The sequence below is a fragment of the Acomys minous genome, assembly GCF_964271855.1.
Source record: "Acomys minous genome assembly, chromosome: 4".
In the NCBI taxonomy this organism is placed as follows: Eukaryota; Metazoa; Chordata; class Mammalia; order Rodentia; family Muridae; genus Acomys; species Acomys minous.
This window is the reverse complement of record NC_140486.1, coordinates 24,804,274-24,825,414: the sequence shown is the minus strand read 5'-3', so window position 1 is coordinate 24,825,414 and position 21,141 is coordinate 24,804,274. Positions and strand designations below refer to the sequence as shown.

At 42.6% G+C, this 21,141-nt stretch overlaps 1 protein-coding gene across 7 annotated transcripts in view; it reads right to left on the bottom strand.

Annotated features, from left to right (window-relative positions):
• PIEZO2 (piezo type mechanosensitive ion channel component 2) overlaps nt 1-21,141 on the bottom strand; it is a 365,197-nt gene that overhangs the window by 112,807 nt on the left and 231,249 nt on the right. For all 7 annotated transcript variants that reach the window (XM_084780682.1, XM_084780685.1, XM_084780683.1 and 4 more), the window contains exons 6-7: nt 18,500-18,710; nt 15,528-15,741 (exon numbers count right to left, since the gene is read on the bottom strand). In XM_084780682.1, the coding sequence (XP_084636808.1) occupies nt 15,528-15,741; nt 18,500-18,710 (425 nt within the window). The remainder of the gene's footprint in view (nt 1-15,527; nt 15,742-18,499; nt 18,711-21,141) is intronic.

The following is a 21,141-nucleotide window of genomic DNA, read 5'->3' as shown; positions in this document are numbered from 1 at the left end:
CTAGCAACTAATACTGAAGAGCTACTGTGAGGAACAGATATGGTCAGCATATTAAGTAATAATAATATAGTATTTATTTATTTGTTTGTTCATTTATTTTTCACCCTGTACACAGTTTTCCATCCATTTACTCCTCCCAGTCCTTCCCGCCACCACTCCCCCAGCCACTCCTTCCTTTCTCTTCAGAAAGGGGGAGGCCTCCCATGGATACCAACCAGCCTTGGCATATCAAGGCACAGTAAGACTAGGAACATCTCCTAGTCAGGCTAGATGAGGCAACCCAGTAGGAGGGAAGGGTCCCAAAGGCAGGCAACAGAGTCAGAGGCAGCCCCTCTTCCTGCTGTTAGTTGTCCCGCAAGAACACCAAGCTCCACAACTGTTACATATGTGCAAAGGGCCTACGTCAGTCCCACGCAGGCTTCCTGGTTGGCAGTTCCGTGTCTTTGGCCCCCTATGGGCTCAGGTTAGTTGACACTGGTGGTTTTCTTGTGCTGTCCTTGACTTCTTTCACTCCTACAACCCTTCCTCCCTCCTCTTCAGCAGGATTCCCTAAGGTTTGTCTGATGTTTGGCTGAGGGTCTCTGCATCTGTCTCCATCAGTTGTGTGAGATGCCAGTTACTCTAGACTCCTGTTTCCAAGAATAGCAGAGTATCATTAGCAGTGTCAAGGGTGGACCCCCTCTTTTGGTATGAGTCTCAAGATGGACTCATTGGCCACTCAATTTCTGCTCTATCTTTCCATGTAAAAATTTTAACAAAGGTTTTGAGGACTGTATCATGGGAACTTTCTTTGTGTTGCAAACAAGATGGTCAACAAGTTTTAGTTTTTCTCTTGAATTAATCTCGCTCATCCACAAAGACATAGACACAAGTTCTTAAAGCTAGCATGGCCTGTCTTTTGTGTAGACATCAATGGATTCTAATAGCATTGGGGATCCTGTTCATGAGGAATGAATATAGGACAATTTCTTAAGGGCATATTCACATATGAGTGAAATGTGTATCTGGCTGTCTCTCATATATGGAATATTCTTTCTCTTTCTACATAAAAAAAAAAAACAAGTCTGAAATTCTACCTAGTGGAACAATCTCCTGGCTGGATCTTCAGCTTGTGTTTGGCCCTGTCTCACAGTTATATTGCACAAATCACAATTTGGTGAGCTTAATGTTGACACTCCTCACCCAACCATGTCTTGTAATAGTTGCTTTCTCTTGTATATCTGTACTCTGTTGTTGGAAACAGGTTACCAGTGCCCAATAACCAAGATGGTGTTCCTGAGGACCTTCCACAGCAGCCTTGTATGTTCTTCTCAGTCCGTGTCAGAGTCACTGCAGTGGCCTCAGGAGACGCGTCCTAATGCTTGTGCAGTAGACAATTGCAGTTAATGATCTAGACACAAAGTGTTCAGGTTCTTGTTATGCAATCAATATAAAACTCACGAGGGGTGTGAACACATGGAACTGGACATGAAGCTACTCACTTCTTCGATCAGATATTTGCACTGTTTTACTTATGCTTAACATGCCAGACAACAAAATGCCCAAAGGTGGACTGTGCCAAGTGACTCATCATCCCGCAGGTGTGGCCTTTGCCTTCTGGCTGTTCTGAATGTGGGCTTAGTGCCCTGCCCCATGCTTTTCCTCATCTGGGTACAGCAATCCTGCCACTCAGAATATCAGACCTTCATGTGCCTTCACTGAAAGGCAAAGGGGGCGGGGTGCTATCTTACTACAAAAGCTTTTCACTTACATCCCCAAATTTCTACAATAACCACTCCCCCCTTTTATTCTTTTTAAAAGAAACCCCTTACAGCTGCCATTCAAGTCTTCTGGCTTCTGCTGTTTAAGAACAGCCTCGTCTGACTTCCTCGTGGTTGTGTCTGCATCACACAGCACAGGATTTCAGGCTCACGTGTCTTCCAGTTTGGTTCTTGCACTGTGGCTTTAATGATACTGTCCTGTTGCTCTTCACAAAGCATCCTTCCTAAGAAGACTGACAGGCCTGCCACCCATCCCCTACTGAAATCCAGTGTTTTACCACCAGTGCTGTGCTTTCTTTGTGTTTGTTTGCACTGGTGACTGTAAATTTCTTGGTTCGTACCTTGAAGCAGATTTGGGGAGCATTTGGCTATTGTTTTAAAGTGTGTTTTTTTCTGTGACCCTCCATCTTGAAGCTGTCAATACAGGCCATCTTCATTTTGTGTCGGCTTGGTTACTCCCTTAATTCCTTCTCTTTTGTGTCAGTGTCTCTTCTCATACCCTGTTTTCACGGCCATCTATCTTTTTGGCTGTTGGGCTGAATTTGTTCTTCTGTTCACTCGGTGCATGCTCAATCCCAACTCTGATATTTGTAAATATTTGTTTTTTATTATTATTTAAATGATGTGTATATGTGGGGGTGGTGTGCACGTGTGTGCAGGTACCTACAGAGTCAGTCCATTGGAGCTGAAGCTACAGGGAGTTGCCTCACCTCGGTATTAGAGACAAACCTTAGGTTCTCTGCAAAAGCTGCAAGCACTCTTCGCTACAGAGCTGTCTCTGCAGCTCCCAAGATGTGCCATTTTTAACTCCCTGAGTTCCATTTGTTCTATCAATTTATTTTTTTTTTATTGATTCCACTTCTGTGCCCATTGTTTTTGTGTTCTTTAATCTCAGCAATATTTACATTTGCTGTCTTTCATTGACTGTCATTGTTGGGCACCTTTATCCATTGATTTTGTTGTTGTTTTGCTTTGATATTTTTTAAGAAAGATTTTAATATTTATTTTTAATGATGTGTACACGTGTTTGTATGTGAGTCAGGGTGGAGTACCTGAGGAATGTTGAGGTGTAGGGGCCCCTGAAGCTGGTAGGGAACCCAGAGGCACGAGAAGACCATGATGCTGGAGTTCCAGGCTACTGTGAGCTGCCTAACCTGGGTACTGGGAGCTGAATTTGTGTCCTAGAGCTGAGGCTGAGCTCCCTCTACAGCTGCTGCTTGCTCTTTTATTTTTATAACCACTAAGTAGTTTGAAATTTTTTTTGTCCTTTAAAAGGTGTTGACTTTGTTTTGACAAGAAGTTAAGTTACCTGTCCCTCAGCTTTATCTCAGCTGGCTTCTCTTAAAGTCTTGTCTCAGTGTCTGTGTGCCTAGGTTAGTCCTTCACTCTCACTGAGTAGAAGGACGTATTTCCTCAACCCTATCATTGCTCTGAGAGTTGGTGAAGTTACAATTCCTCTATATTTGTTCTTTGCTTTGCCTGGCCTCAGGGAGACAGGTCCAACTCATGCAGTGCCAAGAGTTCAGCCGATGTTGTGCAGTGACCCAGGAAGCTGTCTGGAGCTCTCTCTCTCTCAGCCTAGCTCCAGGATCATCACTTCCATCTACACAGGGTTAAGATCCCTCAGAAGCCACATTCTGACCCCCAGTTCTCCTGCCCAGAAGGACCATCATGCTCCCCGCTTCCTATGCAGTGTACAGCAGGTGATGCCAAGTAGGGTTGGAAAGATGGGCACTTGGCTCCTGACTCTTCCCAGTTGTTGGGCATTGCAGTTCTGAGGATACCTCATCACGGATAGCTATTTTTATGACTGTGGTTGGGTGGTGAGGTGTGCCCTGTATGCCTTTAAGCACCATCTCACTAATATGCATGACTTGCAATGATGTTAAATTCCTACCTATCTGCCCTGATGCTGTTGGATTGCTTAACAAGAATTGTTTGTCATCTGATTAGTTACATACACACAATATGATAATATCATCTTATTTAGAAATACATACTTATGTATATATATATATATATATATATACATAAAACTAATAATTATATAATTCTTCCTCATTTTATTTCTTGTGTCAGATACCAAGCTAAAGGTTTTCTAAGGTTCTGCAATCACAAAATATTAATTGATTCCCAATAACTATTTTTTGAAAATCACTGATTTCTACACAAAGGTCACCCTTTCCATTTCCTGCCTCTTGTCATTGAGAACACACCCCCCATAAACACATGTCTGCGTTTCATCCTACACATTCATTTTTCTTGAGTCTTTACTTGAGAACCTTGGGGGAAGCCCTTCTTCTCCGTTATCTCTCCTCTCATGTCCTTTGTAAACCCTAAAGTGAGGGGTCTGATATACAAGAGTGCTAGTGTGAGTTTGTATCTGGGAAAATAAAAGTTCTGCAGTTGTCTTAGTTAGGATTACTACTACTGTGATGAAACGCCATGACCAAAAGCAAGCCTGGGAGGAAAGGGTTTATCTGACTCGCACTTCCAGACCAATGTTCATCATCAAAGGAAGTAGGACAGGAACTCAAGCATGGCAGGAACCTGGAGGCAGGAACTGATGCAGAGGCCATAGAGGCATGCAGTTTACTAGTTTGCTCTGCATAGTTTGCTCAGCTTGCTTTTTTGTAGACCACAGGACCACTAGTCCAGGGATGGCAACAACTACAATGGGCTGAGCCCTCCTCCACTATTCGCTAATTAAGAAACTGCTCTACAGGATTGCCTACAGCCAGCTCTTATGGAAGCATTTTCTTGATTGAGGTTCTCTCCTATCTAGTGACTTTAATTTGTGTCAGCAGTTCACACTGTAAAGAGATGAGCAACAAGCTTCTAGAGTTTGCTTCCAGAGGTATCCCAGAAGCTGGCTTTTAATCTAGCTTGTCACTCTGTACTGTTACATTTGTAAAACACAGCTAAATAGTCAGTAGAAAAACCACTGCATATGGGCATATTACACTGATGCCAGAGATCCCATACTGTCATGTAGTCTTTACACACCTTCCTTATTTCCATGTTTAACGTGTTGAAAAACTAGAACACATGGGTCAGTTCATCTGTCACTGTAAACAGCAGAGCCTTGGAGAATCCACAAGTCCCAGTCAGGCAGTGTTTGAAAGCCTCTTATTAAAGCCTTGTCTCCGTCCTACACCTACAGTTTTGTCATTCCAAGTGACCAGCTAATTAAGACTTTATAATTCCTGATATAATTAAAGCTTTTTAAAATGAGCAGTATAATCATTAATGACCATTAAGATTAATTTTTTTCAGTGGAGAGGCTTACAATTCATTTTGAGAAACACTAAATCAAATTCCCTTTTGTGTATATTTAATTAATTTATTCAGATTACAATTAAATTGTTATCCCTTCACTCAAATTCCCTTTTGTGTGCTGTCCAAGAATGTGGCCAAACAGCTAGTTCTAGAGGCTTTCATTTTAGAACCTGGGTCCACCAAAGAACTCGCCTCTTTTTTCTACTTGTGGTTGTTTAGACGAGAATGGCCCCTGTAGGCTCATATGTTTGAATACTTGGTCTCCCATTGGTGGAACCAGTAGGAAGAATTAAGAAGTGTGGTGTCATTGGAGGATGGTGTGTCACTGGTGGCAGGGTTGAGGTTTCAAAAGCCCAAGCTATTTCCCGTGCTTTCTCAGCCTGGTGGCTGTGTCTCAAGAGCTCTTAGCAACTGTCCAGCACCATGCTGGCCTCCCCTGCTGCCACGTTCCCCATCATGATGGTCATGGACTCACCCTCTGAGATCACAAGGTGCAAATAAATTATCCATTCCATCGCAATTGCCTTAGTCATTGCCAGCAAGAGAAAAGCAACTAAGACCCCTAGAAGCATGAGAAGACAGGGGCTGCTGGTCTAACAAAACCAGCTCTTCTGGAAAAGATGGAGAGAGTCTGTAAGCAATTTTAGGCATCTTCTCTCCTCTTCCTGTAGGCATATTTGGCATCATGAGCTAGTCTGGCTAAGATACCAATGTTTGTCTACATTCTGATTTCTAGAAGGAAGTATTATACCAGGAAACAGCCAGCCCAATAAGTTTAGATTAAACTAATATTTCCAAATTGAACTTGAGAACTAATATTTATATCTAAATCCAGATAAACTAGTGCTTTAAAAATCATTTGAAATTTGAATGCATTGAGATGTGGGATGAGACATTTAAAAAAGTATGGAGAGAGCATCTTAATATTAGAACAATTTAAAGATGATATTACTTGTTAGAATTCCAAAAGCAGTTAAGGTATTTTATGAGCTCACAGTCATTATCAGGAACATTTATTCAGTGGCAGAGTTCCAAAAACAGGAACAGCCTTTGTAAAAATTCACAACAGCCCTCTGAAATGTTCATTTCTTTTTTAAAAAAATACCTTTTATTTTATTTTTAATTATAAGTGTATGTATCTCTGTGTATAAATGTGCTATCAGGGCAATGTCCTCTGAGGCCAGCAGAGGGCATTGGTTTCCCTGCAGCTGGAGAGAGAGGTGGCTGTGAGCCTCTGGACATGATTGCTGCAAGTGAAAGCTAAACAAATCAAAATTAAACAAGAGCACTACATGCTCTTTGTCACTGAAGTCCATGAAACTTTGTTTTTAAGACAGAAAAAGTCTGTGTGGGGGAGACAGAGGAAAGAGAGCAGTATTTAAGTGCAATCAATGAGTGTTGGATGGCCCTAGAGAGCTTGGCCAACCATGTCAGTAGCTGAATAGACATCACAAGTAAAAGGATTTAAAATTTTAAGGTAGATGTGTCAATGGGCAGAATGTATGTCCGCAGACGAATATATACCTTCACGCTGCCCTGACTAAATCGACATTAGCTCTTACCACATTTGATTCTGCTGGAAACGTTAAGAGAAGGAAAGTAACCAACCCAGGGACACAGCTACATCTTGCCCTTCTTCTCCCCTTCTCCCTCTTGGACAGCGCCCTGAGTTTGGGAGGTTGGCATATCATCCTCTTTGACGCTTATCTTATTTTTGTTACATGGATATTTTAAGTAATGGTTTCATATGTAATTATTGTATATTCATAAATAATGCATGGGATTATCGCATGTATTTAACCACACATATGTAAAAGGTTCTATTTGAATATACACTGAAGCATCAAGAAAAATGAATGAGTGCTTGTAGCTGACACGAGATAGCCAAGCTAAACAGAGACAAGGGACAGGGCTCTGGGCCTGCTGCACCATAAAAGCCCTCAAGGAACCCATGCAAGGCACTGTTTCGTCCCTCCATAGCTTTTGCTTCTAATGCAGCTAATTGTGACAGACTAACTTTCAGGCAAAAGTGGCTTCTAAGAAAGCCTCCACCTATTTCCAGAATGAGGCTGTAGACCATCCCGTAGACGCAGAATTGAGTATAAACACCTTTAAATCCTTTTTGTTAGTGCAGAGAAACAAAGGCTTAGTGTAATTAACCCCATCCAAGACTCCTCAAGGTATTGCTGTGAGGTATGACGTCAGCTTGGCTTATGCTGGCACTGGTGACCAAGAGTCTTGATGGCCCCCATTTAAGATGAATTTGAACTACACTCCCTCACAAAGGGATTATGTGTGTCATCACATATGTCTCGTTATAAGGTTCCTTCAGAGATACTGAGAGGTGGCACTCAGTGGGAAGTCTGGGATGGCATGCAGAAATATGAGCCCTGTGATTATGTCTTACTGCTAACCTCAGGCTGTTCACCAAAACATACTTCTTTCATCTTGGCAATACAATCAAGAAAAGGACAAAGGGCCATTGAGAGTGTTCACAGCTGTGCATAGATTTCAGCCAAAGGTACATTCTTCTGCTGTTGCCTAAGAGCTCTGTCATCCCTTCAGAATATGTACGTCCATTTCTTACATTAAGCAAATAAACATTCCTACAGCTCCCCCGGCGAAGAAGAGAGGAAGACAAAGACAGACGGTGCTCCCTTTCACGGCCAGGCGGGGAACCTAAGAGCTGGTGCTGTGGCAAGGTTTAACCTCAACAACCTTCAGTGGCAGTTATCCAAGGCTAGAGCGGGGATGGGCTTAGGACTCAGGTGCAAAGCAGAAGCCCCAGGAACTCTCTCAGTTGCACCCACCTTTCTGATCCAGTCTGCAGAGACTTCTATCCCCTTTGAAATGCCAGAAGGAGTGGCAAGGGAGTAAGTGGCAAGGACTATCATTTGTCACCAGCGGGCACAAGGCCTTCCTCTCAGAGTACTAGAACCAGCAAGGAGGCTTTAGAACCAGTGGGGTTGGGTGCCATTAAAGTACCTTCAATCCAAACTTCTATGGGGCAAACAAAAGGCCAGATTTGTCAAACTGCTGGTGAGTGTCACAGAATCAATTTGTAATTATGAATGAAATCAAGATTCCAGCGTCAGAAAAACAGTGGCTATTCAGACACTCACAGAAGGCAACATGTGTGCTTCCAGCCAGCTCTACAATTTCTCCCAGTTTAGGCAAATGGCTCAGTCGGAATCAGATTGTAAACACTTGTAAAGGGATCTTACGAGAAAAATTCTCTCCAGCTCCATGGCATCTCACCCACCTGAGTCCAGTTCTGCCTTTCACACTTGAGGGTTTGTTACTTTGGCCTCCAGGTCCTCCCCTGCCTAGTCCCCTAGATTGCATCATACAGAGCACACAGCCAAGACTTACCCCTCCCTTTTCATTAGTTTCTTACTTAAAGTTTGAATATGTTTCCATGTGTGTGTGTGTGTGAGAGAGAAAATGTTAATCTGACAGATTTCACACGACACTGTTTTTGCAAGCTTGGAAAAACTTTACACTGACTCCCCCAGGCTCTGTGTAGTTCCTTTGAAGTTTTTAAAGGCACGTACATGTCTTCACTATTCTCCAATTTGCTGTAATAATTGCTATATCCGAAGAATACTGCTTTATAATAGCATTTGTCCAAGGGACAATTTTGTACCTGGCAGAAATGTCCCGTACTCAGGGCTGTGATTCCTATGAACAAATTGAGGCCATTTGGAAATGTCTTCTGTGTCACAATTGCAGGCATCGTTTCTCTGATGTCACATCTAGGATTCACAAATGAGTGTGTACACTTGGTGAGTACTTTAAATCTATGGCCTCTTTCCCTAGCCTGGATGCATCTCACCAAGGGGAAACATGAGAAATGAGTGAGAAGCAGGATGCTGGGGACCACACGGTCTTCCTTGCTCTTGGGCTGTTTCTAGTTATAGGAATTCTTGCATCTTCTAGGGAGCATCAGACAACAGTCAGGATTTGTAGGCATTTCTGTTACAGATGAAATTTCTCTTAACTGGACATAATGTCAGTGTGAGCTTAAGTGCCTCATTTACAAGTCTTTGAGAGCTGATAATCGGCCATGTGCAAGCCAGCACAGAGGATCAACAGTGAGCACGTGGTGCGCCTCTCCACATTAGGAACTGGATGAGTGTCTCCTAGCAACCTTGTGAGGCATCTGCATTATACTGCTAGAATGCATGTGGTGATTAGGAAGGTTGCAAATGGTGAGTCAGATATGCTGGCATCAAGTCAGGACCCCACACTAAGTATCACCAGCAACTCCATACTGATGCAATTGAAAATATACACAAAGGCAATTTCCTTGAAAGACACAAACTACTGAAACTCAAGAATTCTTATAGCTATAACAGAAATGGATTTTTTCATTGTTAAAAAAATCCATCCAACAAAGACATCTTCAAATCCAAATCTGATGCTAATCATCAAAGAAAGGGAAATAATACTCAAATCATTTCATGAGGTTAGCATTCTTAATTCACTTTACGAGGTTACCATTATCCAATATCCAGACCAGAAAGGTCAAGCCAGTAATCGAAATGATAGAGCAATGGATATTATGATGGATATTATGAATATTGTTATTTCTTTGCATAAACTGTGCCTTAAGGTCACAAGCCTCCTGCCTCAGTATCCCAAGTTCTGGGCTTCTAAGAATGCACCGTGTCTACCCTTAAAGCCCCAAAAGGAAAAATGACATATTTTCCAATATCGTACTTAGAAAACATCACTGCTCAGTTTCTTCCCTGTTCTTAGTTTCAGAAACTCTCAGACATGAAGTGTAAAATATGAGGGTGGTCAGTAGGTATTTAAAAGTTGACAGTGACCTTTCTTAGAAAATCATTTTCCCATGCACTGCCTTATCCCATCATGGCTACCTCTAGTGTTTGGAGTCCAGAAAACCTAAGCTTTTCACTTTGTCGTGTGTAAAGGACTAAAATGCAAGGGTTTGGAGTAAGACACTGATAGAAAAAAAGGCTGAAGTAAGAGCTGGGAATCAAGTGTGCAATCTTCCCAAACCTGGGACCTTTTTACAGTCACAGAGGACCAGGACCAGGGGGGCTCACTGAGTTACAACAGCCCACTGCAGCAAAAGCCAGGAAACGAGTTTCACAGGGGAACCATGCAGAAGACAATACTTTTTCTTACCAGAAGGAGGATGGAAAGTTCCAGAAGGAACTATCCAAGCTAGGCTTTGGGGGAAGAGAAAGAGCCAGTGGGATAAGTACAAAAGGGAGAGTCTTTCTAGTGATGAAGCACTCACACTTGATACCTTTAGAACCCTGAAATTGCAATAGGATGTGGCGGGCAGGGGGCGGGGTCACACTCTGAGTTTGACTTTAACAGTAAGCATTAAAGGCTTTTTAAAAAAAATGTAGTATCTGCACATCACCATGCAATTGAAATGCCTATTAATGCAATACACCCCACTCCATCAAGGCTGCACTTTCATGCCTTGTTTAGAAAAAAAGTGAAAAGGTTCAGAGTACACTCTCAGGTTCTAACAGGTACTCTGCTCAGGAAGTAGCAAGCTAGGATTGTAGACAACTGAGCTGCAAAATCATAGTCTTACTGTCTTATTGCTGAGACTCTGGGGCCCATCTGAGAAGAGACTGATGGACAGAAGGTCGTGACTGCAGGTTATGTGGTCAAGTGTCTGTGGGCTGACCAACTAAAAGACATATGATATGTTTCCCACAAAAAATCCTAAAAAGGTGAGAAAGTCTTGTCCACAGCATTTAATCCAAGCCTGAGGCCTGAAAGGTGAGGTCACTGGACTGAGTAAACACCTCAGACAAAGGTCCTGTAACCTTTTAGAAGCTGGCGTTGCAGGTGTCATGGCTGGTAGGGTACCACATTGCCCTAACATTGGAGTCTACACCATACCATGTGTTCAGAAGTTGTGATATGCTGTTCAGACAAACTCGGCGTTCCACATACTTAGGTCCCGTTGACATACAAGCCTACACACTTCTATTTACTTGTGGAGAACATAATTCCATTTCCTTTGACTCCTATTGTTCGTCTTTGAGATGAACACACACAAACATTGCTTGGGACCTACAGACCAAGTCACGTAACCATTAAGATTCTCCCTAAAATGATGTCAGTGTTTGCTTAAAATTGCATCCCCTGACAAACTGCCAGTGAAACAATGCCACAGATTAGCTCTAGGACATGCTGGCTGCTGTCACAAAGGGACAAAGAACTGCTAACTACCTTTAAGTTGGCATTCCCTAGCATTAAAATCAAATACATTACATTGATCCCCACCCATGACCCCCACACTCACTGGACTCTTTTCACAAAAAGCTTTCGCCAAAATGAAAAAGCCTTTATTTGCTGATTCAGTTAATTAGCCCTCAGACCCCTGGAATGCAAACCAGGCATACCCATGATGCCAGCTGCAGCTGAAAAAAAACCTGGGTCTTCTAAGCAAAGCACAAATCCAGGCTCCTAGGAGAGAAGCCCATAGTGTTCCTTCATTTTTGGAATGCACACTGCCTTCCTCACAGCAGCAGAGAAAGATGCACACCCCAGGGACTTTACTTCTCCTTTCACACACGGCTATTTACAATTACCACCCAGTACAATAAATAGCACAAATGACACTGAACATTTAAATGTTTGTTCTTTAACTTTTTTCTTGTTTGTCACAGAGTGAGCTCGCAATGCTGGCGTTCCAGAATTTGTTGCTTCTTTTGTTTACATTCTAGTGCTGAAATAAACAAGGGCTTTTCCTTCATTAAGCATGATTCATTTTCTAATCATGGTTTATGGAGCTAGCAGATGACGAGAACAGCACAAGTCATTCTGGGTTCATCTAATAGACACTGTTATTTTCATGAGGGTGGCTTAGGAATCCTTTCCTGTTGCCTCCACCCTTCCATTTTCCAACTGTGGTTTAGGGCAAAAAGGAGAACAAAATGAACACAGAAATTTGAGCAAAAGAGCCTAAATTTTTCTGGGAACTGTGAACAAGCTATAGAAAGTTTAGTGGTTAGAATAAAAGCTGGACAAAAAGGGAAAAGAAAATCTAGAGTGCAGCCTGTGCTTTCCATGCGCAGGATGTTCACAGAGAGAATGGAGAAATGAGGGCATGGGTTCTGATCATCCAGCTGGAAGAACAGATGGATGGATGGATGGGTGGATAGGTGGACAGATAGATAGGTGATTGATAGATAGATAGATGATAGGTAGGTAAATAGATAATAGACAGACAGACAGACAGACAAGTCGACAGACATCATCTCTCATGGGCATTGTCACTGTTTTTATATAGCCACTGGAACTCCCACCCTTCTATCCAACTTCCAGATAAGGTGGTCCTTGAATCAGAAAGCAGTTTCTGTCTTCTTTTAAGATGTCAAATGGATACTCTGGCAGTAATCATCCTTATTTTCAGAAAAATAATGTAATTGACCTTTTTGTCATTGGTATGACACACAACTTTGTGGGTGATTTAAAAAAAAACTGAAATAAAGAGTAAAGAGTGCTTTTTTGAAAAATGGAATCCTAACTGTCTGACATTGTTAGTCTCTAGTTTAGTTTCATCTACTTAGATCTTATAACTCTAGGGTTAACAACAAGGTATTGAAATAACCCTTAGGGGAAGACTACTGTCTTGGGGACATTAAATTTCAGTATCCAAAGGATACAACCTAATGTCTCATGACCACCAGGCTGGGAAGAAGCGCTACTTCCCGGGAGTCTACTCTTGCTTGGTTTGTCCTTTGCACATGCTGAGAAGCAACCTAACTTGCTGCTAGTTACTGTAAGAGTTGAGAGTAACAGAGTCGTCTACAAAGTATCTGTAAGAAAGTGTAAGTTTAGTTCCGTGTCAGTTTAAGCAAAAAATAGTTATGGTGCCTTGTGACACGACAGTTATATTTGATGCAGGATAGCAAACTATGGCCCATGGGCCAAGTATAGTTAACCATCTGTTCTGCTTCATGTGTGGTTTAATATGACATCTACGTTGTAAATTTCTGGACAAACTCAAAAGAAAAAATTTAAGAAATATTAAAGTAATATAAAATTGAAATTTTAGTGTCCTGACACAAAGTTTTGCTGAAATGTGTCCCTGTTGGTTCTTCATTTCTAGGCTTGGATATTTTACTGGGACAACCTCTCCACAAAACTGTGACAGAATTCATGACCCATAACACATGAAGGGAGCCTTTACAGACTGAAAAGTTGCCAGGGCTGTAGAAGTGTTTTCATGATGGTTATATGCAATCTTTAGTTCCCACTCTCAGCCTCTAGGTGGCAGATAAGATCCTAACCTAAGAAGGAGAAAAGCTACTGCCCTGCAGAGGTTCACATTTCCAATTAGGTCATTGCTTAAAAAGCCAGCACTTTCAACAGTACAGAATATTTTTTATATATGTTCAATAAACTAAAAAAAAAAAAATAAATGCCTAAAAGAAACTAAAAGACTCATTTAGCTTAACAGCTAATGTCTGTACTAAAATTTAGCATCTATTCACTCCTACCCACACCAAATATTATGCAATATGCACCATTAAAGAAACTCTTACGTTTTAATTTGCCTATATCATATGCTTCTCTTATTAAACTGAATTATAGCCCTTAACTTTATAGGTTAATGGAATCAGTTGAGCCAATTGGTTTATTACTACCGCAGTGCCAGTGTGCAAACTTGTGTGTGTGCCTGTGTGTGTGTGTGTACATATACATATACATGTGCATGTATGTGCATATGTGTGTGTGTGCTACCAACTCTGTTTTAACTGAATGTAAATGGCATTGGGATTAGTATATATTAGTATTGGGACACAAACTCAAACTAACGTCTTTTTTATACGTGAATCAATGGAGCTACACATCCTGCTTCATAATTACCACCTTGCAGCAAACCCACAGGGTAGCAGACCTCTGCGGCTGAGGTGGTCATGTCACCCATGGTCTTTCCCAATAGAGGTTCCATGTCTCAAAGAGATAACGCCACCAGCCATTTCCCAGGGTCACAGACAGGGATTTTCTCTCTTCCCATTCATGTCCTTGAATGACTTTTCTGTGCCCTTTTCTTTTCTGTAACTTTGAATTGTGACCTTCTTGATAGGGAGAGAAAGTACAAACAACATGATAGATAACTCCATACTGACCAAGCAAATAATACTCCCTGTATCCTTTTATTTATTTATTTTTGTAACCTAATATTTGTGGCTAAAACCACCACAATGGAAAATTTGTGAAGTTTAAATTTCACCGCAACATTCCATCTTTAAATGTCACTCCTAGAATGATGACATCATCCGGTGCACTCACAAATTAAGAAATTAGCAATAAATCAAGAAATTAGCCACACTTCCATAACATACAGCATTCCCAGTGCCCCCACTTAGCCTCAGTGTCTTTGAGGGACTTGCTGTTGGCTCAGCATAAAGAGGCTTTGCCCTTGTGTCCAACTGTCCAGTTCTCTTCTAAACCAGCAGTGTTCTTGCCACACTCTAAATATGCTCATTTTGAACAAAAATTAAGCTTATTTTTAAGGAGAAAATATATGGAACCATATGCTGGGTTTTCTAGCTATTTTCACCTGGCATAATTTGAATTATTTCTGAGCTTTACGGAGCTTGTAGTTTGGAGGTCAAGTCTTATCGCTGGACACCACGACACCATGTGCCTCCAACACTACTTGGCAGCATCAATGTATATGAAGGTCTCCCGGTGTTGGGAGTACCAACACTGGTCTATTGAGGAGGATGCTGGGTACTCTGTAAATGACATTCCCACTTGCAATTGGAGGCATCAGTGAGGTGACGCACCAGATAGCTTCATTCCCACAACACTCAGGGAAAGGTTTCAGGCAATGACTCGAATCACACACTTCATTTGGGGACAGTGACTTTCCAATCTTTTCTTGCTTTTTCTTTTCATCAGTTGCCACTGTCCTGTAGGGAGGAGTTTCCCTTTTGAACTGAGAATGGCCTAGACTTTTCCCCAAGAGTCAAGATAATTTCTAAGTTCTTTAATTCCCATTTCCACAATAATGAGTTGGCACAATAGTCATGTTGGTTATATATTTCACTTTCACATGGCAACTAGTTATATATTTCACTTTCTCTACAATCCTGGATTCCTGTATTTGCAGTTTTATGTGGTTCCACAGTCAATTTGTTAGTTTTGGGTGCTCAGTCTGTTGTTATAGGTCTGGCCTGTGAGAGCTCTGTCTATCTAGATGCTGTATGATGTTTACGTGTCCTCTATTTGGACCCCATGTCTCTCCTGTCTGCTCCAGACAGCAGCCCTTCCTGTCCCCAAGACATTTTCATCCCAGAACACCCTCCCTTTCTTTCTGGACTGTGCTCTCAATAAAACTACAGTGCGAGGCTATTTCCCTGCTGTGCCAAATCTTTACTTAATGCACCAGCTGACAAACTAACAAGGTGCTACAAAGGCTGCAAGGGTTAGCAAAAGGATGGGAGCTTCTTCTGACATGTTGGTGGTTTACCCTACCTTGCGTAGTAGTCATTGGGTGGGACCGCTTCCTGGAAGAACTGAAACTGGTACAGATAAAGACCAATCAGGTGCCCAGCAGTGAAGATTGCCAGCAGGACGCAGAGGCAGCCAAACAGCAATGGGTCAAAAGTTCGGCACCAGGACCACCAGGTGCACAGACCCAGAAATACAAAGAAGTACACAGCTGAGGTCAAAGATGGCAGCATCATGCCTAAGGAGAAAAATGCAACCATGACAAGGGGACAGGGCATTTGCTTGACACTCAGTGAGCATCTTAGCTGGAAATGCAATAAATTTATTTTATGTCCTTTAAATATTGGTCAAGACTTAATTGCTATTAATCAGAATCCATCAATATCATCAGGATCATAAATGCTCTGCCAATTGTTGGGAAAAGTCACACATGAAATGAATAATGTTATAAACACACTTTAAGACCAGGTGTTGAAGAAATCCTACCCTCAGCATTTGAGCTGAGGAAATACCTCCTTTTTATACCAGTAGAATGAATATGCACTTCAGTGTTTTCCTTTAGTACCCTGCCTCCAAATTACAGGAATATTTGTACACTCATTCCAACTTTTATTCATACCAATTTGTTTTTTCCCAAAGATTTTTATTAATTAAAAATTTCATTGACAATTCACACTTGTGCATAACGCATACTGATCATTCTCATCCCAACCCTCTCCCACCTCCCTACTGCTCCCCTCTTCCCTACTAATTTCCTTCTCAATTCTTGTATATTACTTTGTTGTTGCCATTGTTGTTTTTGAGACAGGGTTTCTCTGTGTAGCCTTGGCTGTCCTAGACTCGCTTTGTAAACCAGGCTGGCTTTGAAATCACAGGGATCCACCTGCCTCCTGAGTGCTGGGATTAAAGGCATGCTCCTTACTTTTAAAAGATTTATTTTTACTGTGTGTGTGTGTCTGTGTGTGTCTGTGTGTGCATGTGTCCTCACATGACTGTAGGTGTCTCAGAGGTCAGAAGAAGGCATTGAATAACTTGAACGGGAGTTAGAAGTGGCTGTAAGCCACCCTGACCTGATGTGGGTGTTAGGAACCTAACTTGGATCCTCTGGAAGAGCAGCAAGGGCATTAAACCACTGAGCCATCTCTCTAGCCCCTTAGTTTTGTTTTACAACCCACTGGATTTAACTAGAACTGTCTGCGCTACCATGGTATTGGGCTTCACTTCCAGCTAAGATTTATAAAAACATTATATATGTGGATGCTATTGCCCATTACAATTTTGTTTTACCGGATGAGACAACTCATTTATATGCTGGCTTAAAGCAACTTTGTCTGTGGATTTGAAGAGACTGCTCATTAAAATATTGGGCTTTATTTGCTGAAAAATTCTACTTCCCTCTTGGGTTGTTTTCCCTACTGAAAAGGAACTTATTTTACCTTTGTGACTTCAGTCTGAACACGTCTACTTTAAGAATCTCCCAGCATGGAGGAACACTCCTTCATTGCTGGTAGGAATGCAAACTAGTACAACCACTTTGGAAATCTATCTGGTGCTATCTCAGAAAAATGGGAATAGGGCTTCCTCAAGACCCAGCTATTCCACTCCTCGGAATATACCCAGAAGATGCTCCAGCACACAGCAAGAAAATTTGCTCAACCATGTTCATAGCAGCCTTATTCATAATAGCCAGAACATGGAAACAGCCTAAGTGTCCATCAGTAGAAGAATGGATAAAGAAACTGTGGTACATATACACTATGGAATACTACTCAGCTATTAAAAACAAGGAAATCCCAAAATTTGTAAACAAATGGATTGAGCTAGAAATGATCATAATGAGTGAGTTAACCCAGAAGCAGAAAGACTCAAATGGTATATACTCACTTATATCTGCACATTAGCCCAAGGGGCATGTCCCACGAAAGCCTTCACTTACCAGGAAACTGAGACAGAGGGGAGGACATGCTAGTGGGACTCTAGATGAGAGAAGCATGGGAGAATGGCAAAGTAGAAGGATCCAGAGGGTCCTAGAAGCCTACAAGTAGAACACTATGATAGGCAGATTTGGGCACAGGGGTCCCGCTCAAACTAAGGCACCAGCCAAGGACAATACAGGCGGTAAACCTTAAACCCCTACCCAGATCTAGCCAATGGACAGAACACTCTCCACAGTAGAGTGGAGAGTGGGATATTACTTTCTCACATACTCTGGTGCCTCAACTCTGACCATGTCCCCTGGAGGGGGAGACCTGGTGGCACTCAGAGGAAGGACAGTAGGTTACCAAGAAGAGACTTGATACCCTATGAGCATATACAGGGGGAGGTAATCCCCCTCAGGAACAGTCATAGGGGAGGGGAATAAGGGGAAAATGGGAGGGAGGGAAGAATGGGAGGATGCAAGGGATGGGATAACCATTGAGATGTAACAAGAATAAATTAATAAAGTAAAAAAGAAAAAAGAAAAAAGAAAAGAAAAAAAATAATCTCCCAGCATGGTAGACAGTGGGAAGGAAGGAAGGGAAAGGTTGAGATAGCACTAGATGGCATTATTATGGAAGAAGTCAAATGTGGCCAACATTTAAAGGAAATTGCTGTCTCCAGAGGGAGATTGCAACCTAACAGAAAAACTATACAGCCGGGAGAGTTAAACTAAGATTTCAAACACCCCATGACGTAAAGATAACCAACAGAACAGAGCTCACAGGCTCTGGGGAAGAGAAACAGCTCTTATTTGATTCTAAGCATATAGAATGAGCTCACTTAGCTAAGGGAAAGATGATGTGATGGATATTAACAGTCTTTTTGAAAGCCTCAACACTAGAAGGACGACAACAGGACCAAGGGTGGGGAGGTTTCCCATGTGGCATGGCTGGCTTTACATGGGTCGCTGTGTTATGCTGTGGCCCAGGGATCCATTGTTTTCTACTTTCCCTTTAATCCCGTCATTCCCTGGGGCACATCCTGGCCCGTGACTATCTCAGGGCGAAGCCACTCACCCGAGGAACCCAGCAGGATGGTCACCACGACCTTGCCTGCTGTGGTTATCATGTTGCCAATGAACTCCTTAAGCTTGGAGGCGACGGAGGCGAACCTGCGAAGTATCTTTAATTTTGTGCTTTCCTCCAGCTCGCCTTCCATGCCTTCTTCGCCATCTAAGTCCTCTTCATAGATCAGCGCCTCCTCCGAATCCATCTTTTCTGCTCTGGCCTAAAGAAATGAAAAACAGGATGCAGTAGCACACACTACCCGCGGACCTATGGTTTCCAAGCTGGGGGTCAGTCACTGGGGTCAGCTTCACAAACCAGTACAGTGACTAGCCCCGCCTCCAGGTCTCTTGGTAGTGAGTCCAAGCCACTATGACCCACACAGGTAATATCCTCAACCTCAGGGTCCCAGTGTATGCCACGATTCTTACATGCACTCTGTGCAGTGCTCCCTACCTGCGTCCATTCTGTTTCAAGGTAGAAGGAAACTGTTAGGGCCATTACCAGCCTTGCCTGTGGGCTTTCTGGATTGTTTCTTTTTTTTTTCATTTCTAGTCTGCTCTGCAGCTGGCTGGTTTTACAGAACCAAAGAAGCAAACCAGGGCAGAGGTGGGGATGGGGTGATGATCAGAGCCCTGGCATCTTTCTTCCTTCTTAAGTTTATCTTTGCTGGCTATCACAGGATTTCCTGACTAGGGCAGTGATCTTGGGTTGCTTGGACAATAGTGCTGTGGCTTCCTGTCAGACCGTTTCAGAGGATGCTAGGCTGGCTGGACCCGGCAGGACACAGTGCCTTGGTGCATTCTTATTAGGGATGTAGGGAGAAACACAGACAACGGAACAAACAAACAAAAACAAACAAACAAATCTCCAGGTGCAATTTTTACCTGAGAATGTAAGTGGGGTTTTGACTGTTTTTAAAAACCAAACAAGGATTTTTTTTTCTCATTAGAATCATTCCTTAGGGGGATTGGAGTTTTTTTTTTTTTTTAAGGAATCATACATAGAAACTATCCCTAAAGACGAAAGGGCTCTGTCTGTCCAAGATGAGGGACACTGCATTTGTCCCTAGGCTGACAGGCTGCATATATTTTGCCAGGAGGATTAGAACATCTGGATAGGGGATGGGGAGACTCCCAGCCCAGTCTATACATCTGGGAAGACCGGGGGTAGCATGGCTGTTCTGTTCTTCATGCCACGGGTTCTCTCTGGAGATCCTCGGCTCAGATACTCACGGCACTCATTCCTGGGGGGCTAGGTCTTAATAGGCTGAGTTCATTGATGGCCCCAGAAGGGCTGGTGACAAATTAAGGGCATTCTGAGTTGTTCAGAGGATTCAAAGGCATTCTGTTAGCAAGGAGGGGGCAGACCACAGGGGGCTTGAGTTTACCATTCAGTAAAAAAGACTAGAGTGTATCTAACCTGGTGCAATAGCACATATGCATACACATATCCATGAACATACATGTATATACACACATACAAACATGTACACCTCCAGAATAATTATGCATACATACATATGTGCTTATGCAAACAGGTATATATCTGTGCACAGTCATGTATGTACCCATACAGACATGCACAGACACACACACATATGCACTTATACACATATGCACCAATATTATTAGACCATATACACACTATATTAGACCATATACACAGGATTTAATACTGGGCTGACTAAATTCCACACATGTAAACAAGAATCTTTCCATTTCATCATGAGAGTTCATACTCCTCTATACCTACGGGTTCTGCATCTGCAGATTCAACAACCAGGTTGGTAACATCTGAGAAAATCGAGTCTGTGTTGAATTTGCAGTCTTTCCTCTTGTCGTTTTCCTTTGAACACCTATCTGTAACACACTGGCGTTCGATTGGGAAGATGTGCATTGGTCCTGAGCACACACTATGCCACTTTTGTAAAAGGGGCTCGAGCTAAAGTGAATCTGGGTATCTTCAGGGCTCCTGGATCAGACCTATTATGAAAACCAAGACATAAGTGTATTTATATCTTCCCTGGGACAGAAGGAGGAGCTTGCACTTGTTGATTAACATGCTTTATCCACACAAGACCCAGTGTGTCTGAGAGTTCTAAAGAGAGACTCAGTAATAAGTTAGCATAAGCCAGCAAACCAATGAGCGTCCCATAATAAGGGCTCCTCAGTCAAGTGTGATACAGCTGTGATTGAGGGTGTGTGTGTGTGTGTGTGTGTGTGTGTGTGTGTGTGTGTGTGTGTGTGTTTGTGTGTGTGTGGTAGTTTCAGAGGTCAGGTTGACCCTCTCTGAAGAGGTGGCATTTTAGACTAAGATCCAAATGTCACAGGGCCATGTGAAAGTCCCAAGAAAAAGCATCCTAGAAGAGGGAAGAACTTCTCAAAGTCTATGCAGGGGAAGAGAGGGTGACAGGAAGCAAGTGTCCCCCAGGCTACGGCTGCTTTCCTTGCCTTTTTATTCTCAGCAGAGGACCTTGCGTTCTCGTTTGCAGAGTGAAGGTCTGCGCGCCACATGGGGTTGGGATTCTCAGCTTCTCTGCAGGCCGCCTGTGGCACACTCACTCCTTCGTCCTCCTGCGCTCCAATCACTGCGACCCTTCCACTCAGCCCAGTCATCCTCTTTGGGATCTCATGTCAGAGCGTATTCCATTT